This window comes from Budorcas taxicolor, chromosome 18 (assembly GCF_023091745.1).
Source record: "Budorcas taxicolor isolate Tak-1 chromosome 18, Takin1.1, whole genome shotgun sequence".
Classification (NCBI taxonomy): Eukaryota; Metazoa; Chordata; class Mammalia; order Artiodactyla; family Bovidae; genus Budorcas; species Budorcas taxicolor.
The window spans coordinates 19,893,875-19,908,556 of record NC_068927.1 but is presented as its reverse complement, the minus strand read 5'-3'; the positions used below and the strand labels follow the sequence as shown (position 1 = coordinate 19,908,556).

At 48.2% G+C, this 14,682-nt stretch overlaps 1 protein-coding gene across 3 annotated transcripts in view; it reads left to right on the top strand.

Annotated features, from left to right (window-relative positions):
* The window catches only part of ZNF423 (zinc finger protein 423), a 342,644-nt gene that overhangs the window by 102,737 nt on the left and 225,225 nt on the right, over positions 1-14,682 (top strand). For all 3 annotated transcript variants that reach the window (XM_052655503.1, XM_052655504.1, XM_052655505.1), the window contains exon 3: positions 3,309-3,509. In XM_052655503.1, the coding sequence (XP_052511463.1) occupies positions 3,309-3,509 (201 nt within the window). The remainder of the gene's footprint in view (positions 1-3,308; positions 3,510-14,682) is intronic.

The window sequence follows — 14,682 nt, the reverse complement described above, 5'->3', positions numbered from 1 at the left end:
GCCCTGTTGGAAACTGTTTAGTTTAGGCCTTCCTTGGCTGTCCCCTAGAGAACTTGGGTGAGGCTGGAGGGAAAGGCCCCAGTGGCCCATTTTTGGAAAGTCTTTCTCAGCCCTGGGGCGGTGCGGGGTGGGGGGGCGGGGGTGGGCAGTGTGGAGAAATGAGCTGTACTGACCTTGCTTTGGGGGCCCTGGTGGTTGCAGGGACCTGGGGTCAACTGTAGTTTAGGCTCAAGGTTTCCACGATGGAAACCCGAGGCAGCCATAAGGGTGGGGGCTCAGGAGGGCTGGTGACGGCTGCTGGGCCCTGCGTCCCCTGTGCACTCTCAGTGAGGACCCTTGGGGGACTCTGGCTGGATGAGGGAGGGACATGGGCCAATAGGGCCGCCCCCGAGGAGCCAGAGCCAGGTCAGGGGAGCAGGGAAGGTCCGCTCCTGATGGCCCCAGGGGCTCACTGAGCAGCTGCTGCGGGTGGGCCTGGAGAGAAGAGACCCAGAGGGTGCCCCAGGGGCACTGGCACCCTCAGTGCTCTCGTCTCCTGGCCTTGGGCGTCTGGGGTCCAGGCCCAGAGAAGGGCGAGTGACTCCACGTCAGAACTTGTAGGTTCAATCTCTTATGTGGCTCTGGGTGGCCTCTCAGAGCCTCAGTTTTCTGAGGAAAGCTGGAAAAATAACACCATTTTTCCCGATTGTGAGGCTCCGAGACTGGGTCACACGAGTTTGCCTTACACAGTAAACCTTGGAGCAGGATGGAGGGCTTCCTGCTCTTGAGGTCTTGATTCTGTTGATGCAGCAGAGGGGCCCCCGGGGACTGGGTCTCCAGGGAAGTCCCGCTTCTAACAGTACTTCAGGCTGTGTATGAGGTCCCCATGTCGCTTACCTCCTGTCTCCTGTCCCTTTCCATGCAGCCACCTTGCCTTCCCATTTAGGAGACAGCGGCGGGGAGGTGACAGTTCCTTAAAACAGATTTATACTCTTGGATGACTTTATGGGTTTTTGCCTTATAAAAACCCACGAGTTGACATTCTGATTTATCTGCTCCTGAGTCAACAGGATGTACCAGATTTAAAGAGATCAAATGCATTGTAATGTTTGTGGTTCCAGTTGTGGATTAGATGAGCTATTATGGAAAGTGCTGCCAAGTAAATATGGCAAAAAAAATATAACAAGGGGATAACTTAAATATGTCTATTAAACTGTGTGTTAAGTAAAGTAGCACTGGCGTGGTGCTGAATGTAACTTATTATCTGGAGACTTGGTGTAGTAGATAAAGTGGGAATTATGGTTCTTTTTTTCCCCCTTCAGAACATTTTTTTTTGTTAAAGGAAGAGACTGTAAGCTAGGAATTTCAGAGACGGGCGCTTGACTGTGTAACCATGGCTGTGTGATGACTTATAATATTGAAGGCTCCAAATGATATTTCTCATTTCTTTGCTTTCTATTTCTTGCCGTCGCTGCAGCAGCAGATCAGATTTCCTGAGATAAATATGCTGCCTAGCTTTTAATGGGATTTCTGTATTGCCGGGAGTTGGCGTGTTCTGATAATAAAAGAACCTAAAAATTGTACATCCCTTAATTGGTAAGAAGAGAGATGTTTTGATGGGCCACAAATGGAAACATTGATTTTTACTGTCTCTGCGCAGCTCCAAGCGGCGTGTCACGCCACGTTCCCTGCCACGGAAGGCGGCAGCTGGCTCTCCAATGAGCTGATTTGTGTTTGTAGGTTCTTGATGTCAGGCGCTTGGAAGTGCGCGTTCTGTGCGGACGGGAGGAACGGAGCCCTTATAGCATTATCTATTTCTAAATTGAAATATTTGTAGGACTGTGGCTTCCACCTCAAATCGAATGCATTTTTTGCTTTGTTCCTCTTTCTTCCTTTGGCAACCAGTCCTTGAGGGTTTAAAGGCTCTGTGCCGAAGGCTTTTTCTATAACTGTGATGTTATGGCCAATATACACACACACTCATGCACACACACACACGTGCACACATACATACACGCACCTCTGCATATGAGTATATTTTGCATCAGTATCTTTACATGTAGTAGAGATTTCTCTCTTTTAGTTTAAGTAAGCGCTAGTTTCCGCACAGGTTGATCTGTTTCCCAGAACAGACTGTGGGAAGAGACGACAGGCACTTTGATTTTCGGTTCCAAGTCTCTGTATTTTAATGGGCAAGTTTAATCCACTGACTTTTATTGGGATGACTGATATATTTTGTATGTAATATTTGCCATGGATTTTTTTTCACTTCTCTTTACAAATTCTTGTTGGGCCCTGTTTCTCTCTCAGATTGAGTCTTTGCTCTGTGGGGGGAAGTGCACGGGCAGGAGTCAGGATGTCAAGGTCAACATCTGTGGGGGGCTAGGGATGTTACAGCCCCCTGGCTGGAGGCCAGGTGCCTTACCTGTGAAAGGGGAATAACAAAGCTCTCCCTCTCTGCAGGGGAGGGGCAGTGGCAGAGTGGAGCCAGATGATCACTTGAGCCCCTTTTAGTTCTGGGATGTGTAAGACTGTGTAATTGGGCTACATGTGTGTATTTGCGACTTTGAAAATGCACAGAATGCTATGCAAACTCAAAGCATCGTTATCATGATCATTAATCATGAGTTCAGTTTTCTGTACAGTTTATCTACTGGTTTGCATGGTGCTAAGCATAGAATTGGTATTTTATTTTAAAGAAGTTGTTCAAATGATTCCAAGGCTGGTTCTCACTCTCTAGGCTGATACTGGGGTGCAAGTGAGGGCTCAGGTACCTTTTAAGCAGCAATTTGATTGTCCTTGGTCTTGCAAACATATGTGCTTCTTTGATTCCAGAATCAGGACATCTTTACATAGAACTGAGCCAGCCTCTCACCACATTGAGAGGCATGTTGTGTGGAGGGTTAGTCTGGCTAAGAGATCTCTCAGCTCTAAACCACAAGGCTTTAGGGGAAACTTAAAGCTTGTGCATTAGGAATAGCTGATCAAAACACTGGAGAGGTGTGTGAGAGAGTTGAGTTTTTAGGAGACAAAATGCTAAGGCATTTTCACCTCCCTGATGGGTCACGACCCCCAGTATCCACGCACAGAGGGAAGATGACAGGAAATCCCTCTAGAAGATTTGCACCAAGAATTAAATAAGCTAGCTGAGAATTATGGCACCACACGCTACAAAAACCCATATATTAATATACTGAGAGGTGTCAAGGATAATGGACCCTGGGAGGGAGAGTAATTAAATGTATCTTCATAAATGTGGGGCGATTTCTTTTACAATGCTTTCCCCAGACCCCGTCAGCTGACATGGACTGTATTCTTCCTGTTGGCAGGAGGCCTAGAAGGAGAGCCAGAGTGTGATCGAAAAACCAGCCGTGCGCTGGAAGACAGGAACAGCGTGACAAGTCAAGAGGAGAGGAATGAGGACGATGAAGACGTGGAGGATGAGTCAATTTACACCTGCGATCACTGTCAGCAGGACTTTGAGTCTCTGGCAGACCTGACGGACCATCGGGCCCACCGCTGTCCTGGAGGTAATGTTAAATAGCACTGGGATTCTGACAGGTGGTTATACGGGTAATTGGACATAGCAACAGCTTGAAGCCTCAAGTGAGATTAAAGAATTAATAATGTAATTTTACAGTTAATGTCATTTTATTGTGGTGTCTTGGGTACCCTCTTCAATAAAATTAAAAATAAAAGCAACAGCTTTGCGGCAAGCAGGAGTTAGGTGGAGGTACCCTGTCCTTGCTCCCCGAAACTACCATCTGTGGTCTGTGACCCATAACTGGGTGGGTCTGCACCCTGGATTTCTGGAAGGCCTTTTGGAAACCCAGCAATTAAGAGGTTATTAGTGCAAAGTTAAGCAGCTTAAGTGTGGAAAGCTGCGTGAAGGAGTGAACTCTGAGGCAGGGCTAACGATGGGATGAGGAGAATTTCAGAAGCCAAGAAGTACGCCTGCGGAAGGGGACCCAGTTCCGCCTCTGCACCTGAGCCCTGCTTCTCCGGGTAGGAGAAGGGTGGCTGGGAGCAGTTTTTGCTAGACATGACGATGACCCTGTGTTCTGTTTACCAGCTGCCTCAGAGAAGGTGGACAAGGCCACAGTTTCTAGGAGGGATTTAAGACTTCACAAGTCAAGTGTGTCCATGTGTCTGGGATATATGGGGTGTGAGGGGTAGGGGAACGGGGGCATGTGTATTCCCTGGAGTGTGGCAGCCACGCTATCCCGTTAGGGTTGTTATCTTTCCAGGCTTTGAGCAAGGAGGTCAGAGCATCTGTATTCCTTAAATAGCTATCCTGAGACACTTCCTTCTATTGTGATTGCTGATGCAGCCCCTTGGGTGCTGGTTTGTGGGGATAGGACCTAAATCTCCAACCAGTACTCCAGGGAGGGCCTGACACCTGTTTTGGGAGGGAAATTTGCTGGTAGGAGATAGGTTGGGACTCAAAGTCTTGTTTCCTCTACCTGTCAGGCTGTCTTGGAAGTTTGACAGCCAGGTGTTTGGGGAACTTTGCTATGACTTTTCCTCTAGTGACATCTGTACCCGCACAGCCCTGGATGAGCTAAGTCCTCATTCTCAACCTCTAAAGGGAATCGATAGCAAAAACAATGGACCCAGAAAGACTCAAAGTTTTGAACTGTTTGGGATTCGGCAAACCAAACCCAGTCTTTTGGAATTTATTAATATTTCCGTCATTGGCAGAGGAGATGGCCAACTTAGATGTTTAGAATCAGAATTGGAAGGGATTTATACAGTTGGCTTTTCCAGTTGTCTTATTTCTTGGGGAAAAATATTGAGGCATTGAGACAGAAAGTTGATTACTTAACCCGGGTCACATAGCAGTTTGGTGATGGAATCAGGACCTCCTTAGCATCGTGGGCTACAGACTCTCATTCTGCTTGAGAAAACAGTCGATGCTGGTGTAATTCTTGATTAGCTACGAACTGAAGTGAAGTCTTAACTATAACAGAGTGAACTATTGGTACATATTTTAAAAACAATCAGTTAATCGATCTTCTAATTAAAAGCTATTCTCTTTATGTTCTATCACACTGCTCTCGTGTAGTTGTTAAACCAGGGCTTCCCAGTTCCACTGTGGAGTGATGCTCTGTTGAGTGTCTGTAGCTCTTGGAATGAGGTGCCCTTCCTGGCACTACCCAGGCTATTCTTTCCTCCAGTCCTTCAGCATCAAGGAGATTCTTGTGTCTGTTACCACACGTTAGAGAATGGTGGTGCTTCTACGTGGAGAGGGGAGATTGGAAGGCTTTGGGGCTATATGTGGGAGTCTGTATTGGAAATTTTAAACGGTAGCTATTTGTCCTTTGGTCCTGGGCAGGACTGTCTTCCCGGTGACCGTCTCTTTTCTTCACAGCCTCAGACTTTGGCTGAAATCACGGCAGCCCTATTTGCAGGGTCTCCAGCCATCTTTATCGATGCATCTTTATCCACCAGCTCTTCTGCCTGCTTCCTGACAGGACCCCACTAACGACCTCCACTGGGACATGGGAACCAGGAATACCCCCAAACCCTGGAGCACTGGACAGGAGTCAGAGATTCCTTGAAAGAGTACAAGAAACAATCTTGCCTAATAGCATCCCTGAGAAATTCATTACCACCCAGTAAAGGCGTGACCCAGCCTGGGCAAGTCCCTCGAACATGGAAGATAAATGCAAGGAGGTATTTCCCCCTGTTCTTAGGACTACTCAGGGACAGGATACACTATTGGGAATTGTGTGCATATTATTCAAAACAGGGCTTCCCTGATAACTCAGTTGGTAAAGAATCTGCCTGTACTGCAGGAGACCCTGGTTCGATTCCTGGGTCAGGAAGATCCCCTGGAGAAAGGATAGGCTGCCCACTCCAGTATTCTTGGGCTTCCCTGGTGGCTCTGCTTTCAAAGAATCCACCTGCAGTGTGGGAGAGCTGGGTTCGATCCCTGGGTTGGGAAGATCCCCTGGAGAAGGGAAAGGCTACCCACTCCGGTTTTCTGGCCTGGAGAATTCCGTGGACTGTATAGTCCATGGGGTCGCAAAGAGTCGGACACAGACTGAGCGATTTTCACTTTCACTTATTCAAAACAGGTCCCTACCTAGGACGCCTCCAACATCCTTGGATTGTGTGGTGGTTTTCAAGCTGTGTCCTCAGAGATGTCTTTGGGACTATCTGACTGAGGGGCTCTGAAACCCACTCCAGACAGAGCTATTATCTTAAAAAGTTCGCTTTATACATTGAGTTAGTTTAACATCTTCAAAAATTGGCTTCTGCTTTAACATTTTGGAACTGGTACAAAAATGCAGCAGCAGGCCCTCCCAGGCCAGCCTCAGGGGTCTCTGCTGGACGTTCATCCTTGGTCACCTGGTCGCAGTACCAGGGACAGTGAAGGTGGGCATTGCTGCCCCATGGAGCAGACTCTGGAGGGAAAGGTGGACGCTTTTCAGCCCAGCGAAGACCGTTTCAGACAAGGATTTCAGAGAGGACCCTGCTCTTTGAGGCCCGGCGGGCTCTGGGTGCTCTGCAGACGCTTCTGAGGGAACAGATGAGTCTTGTTTTGAGAGAAGGTGGAGCTTGCCTGCTGTTGAGGATCTGGGGCCTGAGGGCAGCACACCCGTCCATTGGAATCTGGCTTTGGGTGTAACAAGAAGCTTTCCTGCAGAGGGCTGTCCTGAAATGCGGAGGCAGCACAGCCCTCCCCAGCCAGGGTGCCTGGAAAGCCCAGCCCAGGGGGCAGTGTTTGTGGGGTTCATCTTGAGTATGACCCTTTCTATTATTATTAATTTTTTACTGAAGTATAGTTGATTTATAATGTTATGTTAATTACTGCTCTACAGCAAAGTGACTCAGTTATACCTATATGTACATTTTTGTCCAGTATGATTTACCATGGGATAGATATTGAATATAAGTTCCCTATGCTGTCAAGTAGGACCTTATTGTTTATCTATTCTCTATGCACGAGTTTGCATCTGCTAATCCCAAACTCCCCCGGCTCCTACCTTGGCAACCACGAATCTGTTTCTAGGTCCGCGATTCTGTTTCTGTTTCGTGGATGGGTTCATTTCTGCCATAGTTTAGGTTCCCCGAATGTGGTCCTTCTTTGAACTGCTCTGGCAGAGTGAGCTCTGGGCTCTTGCTGTGGCAGTTGCGGTGGGCGTGGGGGCACGGCCTTGTTCCATCAGACTCCGAGAGAGTGGTGTGAGGTCTGGACAGTTTCTGGGGTGGGGATGCTCCTCGTGGAAGGGGAGCCTCCTGCCAGGATGGTGGTGATGGCATTCGCCAGGAAGCTCCCAGATCCTCCACCCTGGAGCCAGGACTGGCTGCACTGAGGAACCCTGGCGTCCGGGGCTTTCCTCGTTCCTCAGCAGGAGTGGCAGTGCTGGGTCCAGGAGGGGCTGCTGAACTGTGGACTTCCAGACCCGAAGGCAGCTCCATTGAGACCTGTTTGTATTTCTCTCTCCCTCTTTCTCCCTCTCCCTCCTTTGTGTCTGCAGAGAAACCGACTTTAAACCCACAAGCCAACAGACATTGCATCTTTATGACACGAAGTGAAACAAGCAAAGATCCGGTCCTCTCTGCCGATGCTCCCACCCCCAAGAGCTGTCTGATTTCTCTTTGTTCCCCTCTAGTCCCTGCCCACAGGATAACAAATGTTTACATGCTTGGAGTTGTGGGCACTTACCGCCTTATATTTGGTATTTGTCACTGGACATTTTCTGAACGGGTCCCACGTCGCCATGTGATCTTCTGCATTATCCTTTCTGGGGAGCCCTTCTTGTGAAGCTGGGTTGCTGGCACTGGGTCCATATACTGTAAAAATGTAGACCAGTGTGCCAGTAGGTGAGGATTTTTGCAGCAGAGTAGAGGCTGACTCAATGTGTGATGGACTTGATTGTTACTGATGGAGTATCCTTTGTGGGCACTGAGTGGGGAAACTGCTGGAGTGTTGGGTGGCCGTCTGAACTGATGATAGAAAGTCCCCATTAATTTTGGTTCCACCACAGCGAATAACACGGGGAACAGGGAGTGAGCTGAAGTTTACATTATGCCATTTCTACAGTGTTGGCCAAGCATGTCTGGGCCCTATAAATGGTTGAAGGGGGTTGTTTTCCATCATTTTTTAGGAGCCAGGCGGATATCACGTGCCTTAGAAAGTATCTCTGAGAACTTCCTGGGGCACCGTGGAAGCAGGCATGAGAGGTTTGATTTATCCTGGGGGCTGATTTCAGTTTTTTATATGCTCATTGAAGCAGGTCACCCATGGACCTTCAGTCTGGATTCAGGTGCAATGTTTCACTGCTTCCTGATAGCGAAACTATCCCGATACTCTGTGGCTTACTGCTCATCGGTCCAAATTAATTAGGTTGACTGCCCAAGGACATCTGGGTGCTGGATCTACACGTTGCAATGCTTTAGATCTGCCTTCTCCAGCCGTGTCAGGAGTAGGGCTGTGCTGTGTGTCGGACTCAGGACAGGTGGGTCCCCAGGACTGGAGCACCCAGTGGCTTTTGTGGGTCCCTAGTTTCTTTGCCAGAGGCTCCTCTGGCATCATTTGGGGTATCATTATAGGTGGGGAGCAGTGGATGGAGTCTCTCTAGAAACAGGCTTTTCTCTCTGGGCTCCAAGCACTTGCTCCACAGAACAGAAATTGCCTTTTAGGACCAGGTGGACGCCTTGAAATACATGGGGTTCCTGCTGCTCTCTGGGAGCTCTCAGGGGCTTCAGTCCTGACACTCTTCATATATTGAGCACCTGTCACATGTCAGGCCCTGTGGGACTCGCCCTGGAATGTGGCCCCTAGACCTCCTGCCACTTGCTCTCCCTGCAGCCCCTGCCCCATTCAGCCCCTAGCACTCCCCAGATTCTAGAATTAGATTCTGATTCTTTTCAATGTGTTTCCCACCCATCTCCCCCGCTGCTGTCAGGCTTTGTGAAGACAAGAGTCATGTCTGTTTCATTCCCTCTTATGTCCTAGCCCGGTGCCTGGTCCACAGTGGTGCTTAATAGATGCTTGCTGAATGCAGGGCCTATCTCGCCTCATCCTCACAACAGTTCCTGCAAGGGAGGTCTTGTTTTTCATCGTTCCTCCCTACTGTACCCATTGGATGACTGAGGCTCGAGTTAGAGGGATCTTGCTCAAGGTTACAGAGCTGAGCTAAGATTTGAGGTCTGAACACTTCGTGGTGGCAACACAGACAGTGAGCAGTTAGTTTCTAACTGAACTCCAGACGACACAGCCTTTTTGAATGCTCAACTTCAGAAAAAATAAGAGAAGGGAATTTGTTCAAATAGCAATAGCAAAAAATGTGCTCCCTGTGGGTTAATTTCACTGCTCCCTGCCCCTACCCCCACCTGCCCCCCTTTCCTGGGGATTGGGACCAAGGAGTGTTTCCTCAGCCCTTTCGGAAAGGCAGACCCTCCCTTTCTGGCAAAGGTGAAATGCTGCTGTGTAAAAAGCCGGGTGGAAAGTTAATTACACCCTGGTTTGTTCAGCTGTGGCCAGAGTGACCTGTGGGCCCTAATTACAGGACTGGGGCTGCGTGGAGGCTGGCCACCTTTGCCAGCCTCGTTCCTGTCCACCGGCTGGCCAGAGCTCGCCTTTGTGTGCCGGCTCAGGCCCTTTCTTGCTCCAACAGCATGGGTGGGGCCCCTCCCTGCCTTATTGCTTGCGGCATCCCTTGTACTGGCTCCATTTGGGCAAAACGGAGTGGGTGCAGGCCAGCCGCTGGGCGATGTGGTGCCAAGTACACAGGTGCAGGGTGCGGGTTCCTTCTGCCCGTGGGGGTGTGCATAGCGCCTTGGTGTCAGCCGGCGTCTTGCAGAGCAAAAGGCCTGGGGGCTGGAGCACAAAGAATACCCCCACCTGAAGAGCTTTCCTGCACAGGAACAGCATCCAGTCACAAAACACAGAGCAAGAAAGAGTCTGGCTTACGTTAGCCGGACTAATGTATAGGATGTTAGTCCAGAATGTAAAGGACCAGGAATGAATCCACGGGGCATCATTCAAGTGTTCGGAGCAAGCAAACAGAATCAGCTACTGGGGGACACAAAAGAGTCTTAATTAAGTGAAAGGGCAGACCTTGTTCTTGAATGGAAGGATTTGATATCATAAATACATCAATTTCTGTGAAATTAACCTATTAAATGTTAGCCAGTGAAAGTAATAATAGGCTTTGTTTAGACATGGACAAGCTGATTCTCAAGTTCATGAGGTGGAACTTCCCTGGCGGTCTAGTCGTTAAGACATCATACTTCTACTGCAGGGGACACAGGTTTGATCCCTGGTCCAGGAACTAAGATCCTGCATGTTGTGCGGTCAAAAAAATAGAAAAACAAACGGGCATGCAAGGATAGGAAAGACAGTTTCGATAAAGAGACCTAACAGGCGGAGCTGGTAACTAGATACGATTTTAAAGCATGTTCTGAAGTGGTAGGATTCTAAGTAGTGTGGCACAGACCAGAGGAATGAAGAAAAGGCCAGGAATGGAGCCGAATGGAGCTGGAGATTAGGTGCATGAGAAAGGTGTCATTGCACCTCAGCAGAGGAAGATGGATTGGCCACTCAGTGGGGTTGGGAGGGCATGGTGGCCATCCTGAAAAAGGACATGGGATCCCTCCTGCATCCTAATGCCAAAACAAATCCCAAATGGATCAGAAATCTAAACAGGAAAAGAAAACTTAAAAACACTGAAGGAAAACATGAGTTTTTTTTTTTTTTTAAAGATTGTCAGAATGGGGAAGCCTTTTCTAAATATAACCCTAAACCCAAAAGCCATAAAACAAAGGACAGAAATGTTAGACTACACAAAAATAAAACACTTCTGCATTGCCAAAACTGCAGTAAATCAAACCAAAGATATATATCACAGGCAAAAGATATTTTCCTTAATGTGTGAGGCACGCCTAACCAACACTAAGAAAATACCCAATAAATCAACCGCAAAGGTGGACAAGGGCCATTCCACCCAAAGCCAGCACCCACTCAGATTGGTTGGTGACACACTGCTCATTAGATATTTTGAGTATCTCCCACATGCCCAGAACAGAAATGGAACCAGAGAAAGAAAGTTGAGTGGGATCTTAAACAGTCAGAAGATTCAGAACTACCTTTATTGTAAGAGAACTGTACATTTAAACCATAGGAAAATACCACTCTTAACCCATCTGATTGGCAAAGACCAAAATGTTTGCCAGCCCATCACGCTAGTGTATCCTTGATGCCAAGGCTTGGGCCCTGTTCTTTCTCTCCCCAGGGTTGCCTTGGCCTCTGGCTAGAGCACGTAGTAGGTGCTCAGTAAATGTTTGTTGAGCTTGTCCTCAAGGAGGCTACAGCCCCCTTGAGGTAAGATGTAGACGATACAGGTTTCATGAAGGAAGGATTCTGAGGTATCAGACAGCAAAAATAAAGGTTCCAGGAAGCATGCTGGGACATAGTAGGTCTTCAGCTAGTATGTCATTAGAAGGGGGAGTTAGAGAAGGAAGAGATGATTTATTCATTCAGCAAATGTTTATTGAGCATATATTGTAGTTGTTCAGTCACTTAGTCATGTCCGACTCTTTGTGACCCCATGGACTGCAGCACACCAGGCTTCCCTGTCCATCACCATCTCCTGGAGTTTGCTTAAACTCATGTCCGTCAAGTCAGCGATGCCATCCAACCATCTCATCCTCTGTCGCCCCCTTCTCCTGCCCTCAATCTTTCTCAGCATCAGAGTCTTTTCCAGTGAGTCAGCTCTTCGCATTAGGTGGCCAAAGTATTGGAGCTTCAGCTTCAGAATCAGTGCTTCCAATGAATATTCAGGGTTGATTTCCTTTAGGATTGACTGGTTTGCTCTCCTTGCTGTCCAAGGGACTCTCAAGAGTCTTCTCTAGCACCACAGATTGAAAGCATCAATTCTCTGGTGCTCAACTTTCTTTATGGTCCAACTCTCAAATCTGTACGTGACTACTGGAAAAACCATAGTTTTGACTGTATGGACCTTTGTCAGCAAAGTGATGTCTCTTTCTAATGCACTGTCTAGCTTTGTCATAGCTTTTTTTCCCCAAGGAGTAAGCGTCTTTTAATTTCATGGCTGCAGTCACCATCTGCAGTGATTTTGGAGCCCCCAAAAATAAAGTCAGCCACTGTTTCCACTGTTTCCTCATCCGTTTGCTGTGAAGTGACGGGACCAGGTGCCATGATCTTAATTTTTTGAATGTTGAGTTTTAAGCCAGCTTTTTCACTCTCGTCTTTTACCTTCTTCAAGATGCCCATTAGTTCCTCTTTGCTTTCTGCCATTCAGTTCAGTTCAGTCACTCAGTCGTGTCCGACTCTTTGCGACCCCATGAATTGCAGCACGCCAGGCCTTCCTGTCCATCACCAACTCTCGGAGTTTACTCAAACTCACGTCCATCGAGTCAGTGATGCCATTCAGCCATCTCATCCTCGGTCATCCCCTTCTCCTCCTGCCCTCAATCCCTCCCAGCATCGGAGTCTTTCCCAATGAGTCAACTCTTCGCATGAGGTGGCCAAAGTACTGGAGTTTCAGCTTTAGCATCATTCCTTCCAAAGAAATCCCAGGGCTAATCTCCTTCAGAATGGACTGGTTGGATCTCCTTGCAGTCCAAGGGACTCTCAAGAGTCTTCTCCAACACCACAGTTCAAAAGGATCAATTCTTTGGCACTCAGCCTTCTTCACAGTCCAACTCTCACATCCATACATGACCACTGGAAAAACCATAGCCTTGACTAGACAGACCTTAGTCAGCAAAGTAATGTCTGCTTTTGAATATACGATCTAGGTTGGTCATAACTTTTCTTCCAAGGAGTTAGCGTCTTTTAATTTCATGGCTGCAGTCACCATCTGCAGTGATTTTGGAGCCCCAAAAGATGTAGTCTGACACTGTTTCCACTGTTTCCCCATCTATTTCCCATGAAGTGATGGGACCTGATGCCGTGGGTGGTGTTATTTGCATATATGGGGTTATTGATATTTCTCCCGGCAATCTAGATTCCAGCTTGTGCTTCATCCAGCCTGGCTTTTCACATGATGTACTCTGCATATAAGTTAAGTAAGCAGGGGAACAGTATACAGCCTTGACATACCCCTTTCCCAATTTTGAACGAGTCCATTGTTCCATGTCTGGTTCTAACTATTGCTTCTTGGCCTGCACACAGATTTCTCAGGAGGGAGGTAAGGTGGTCTGGCATATATTGGGTTGGCCAAAAACTTCATTTGAGTTTTTCATAACATCTTATGGAAAAAACAGAACAAACTTTTTGGCCAATCCAATACTATGTGTAGGCACCCTTCTGGGTGCTGATGGGGGGTGGAATGTGGGAACTGCTTATTTGAATAAAAATCAACTCAGTAGAGAAGGCACTCATTTCACAAAAGCATTTTTTGACCTGTAACGTGAAGTACCATAGGTGCCCTTGAAAGAGTTGCTTTCCCCAGTGCCTTTAAAAGGGATTTCCATGTCTAGAGATGTCACTCCCACCGCACTTAGGCAAGATGTTGTCTGTGTCTGCCTCCTGGAGCACTGCTATTTGGGAAGGTGGGTGACTGGCCAGCCTGCGTCTGGCTGGCTGTTGGCAAGGGTGGAACCTTCCCTAAATTGCTGCTCCCCGGCCTCCTAGTTCCCTTAGATGGGTGCCTGGGGAGGCGGCAGGCTGCCTGCGGCTGTGACTCTGTCTGGACAGCTGTCCTTGGCTCCTGGTGATGACACGGAGGGAAGTGGTTTTCCAGATGCCAGTGCTATCGTCCACCTCCTGGAAAGCCTGTGGGTTATAGCACGTGTCCCCCTTGCTTCGAGTATGTAGGGCAAGCATGGCTCTCGCATAGTTGGGTCTGCAGGTCTCTCCAGAATTAGACACCAGATCTGACAATGCAGAAGGCAGGGGTCAAGGTGGGAAGAATCTACATTTCTTTTGGTTTTCATGGAAAAATAAGTGTCTCTGTGTATGTCCTGAGGTTTCAGAGGACTCTGAAAAAGGGAGGAAGTCTTTTTCTTTTTCCCCACGTAGCCAGCTTGATCACTGTGATGGTTTTGTGGATCACTGTGCCCACAGGTGGGCCAGAGTGGAATCTGGGTGTGGTGGCTGACACTGGGGTGTTTCTGCTACAAACATCTTTGGGCTGAGCCTCTGTGTGTAGACCCTGGAGCTGCACTGGGGGAGTGGGGAAGACTGGGCTGTTCCTCCCAGGCTGGACCCTTGGCTTATGCCCCTTTCCTGGCATCAGCCAAAGCTTCCATTGGCTTCCTGTCATTGGGCCCAGGATGTACACCCAGCAGGATGTCAAGGTCTTGGGAGGAGAAAAAAACCTCCATGACCCTCAGGTTGGTTGCTTAATGTATTCTTGATCTGTCTTGGTCTGGCCTGCTGTCATCCATTGCAGCTTAGATGATTCCAGGGGGTGCGTGTCACGTCATCAAGTAGTGATGCCATACCTACCGTATTTCCAGGGCAGTGTGTGTGTATGAGAGAGAGAGAGAGACAGGAAGTTCCTATCAACAAAGAATGTGTAACCTAGCTGGAAGGTGAAGTCACTATGGTCCTTTTGGCTGCCTGGCACATAGTAGGTCCTCAGTTAACATGCTGTCTGCATAAAGACTCAATTCAAACTGACAGGTGGAGAAAAGCAGATTCACTGGCTGAAGGAACTCAGAAGTAAGGCCGACTTCAAGCGTGTTCCTTTAGACATGCCCTGGGGCTGTGTCCACAAACCC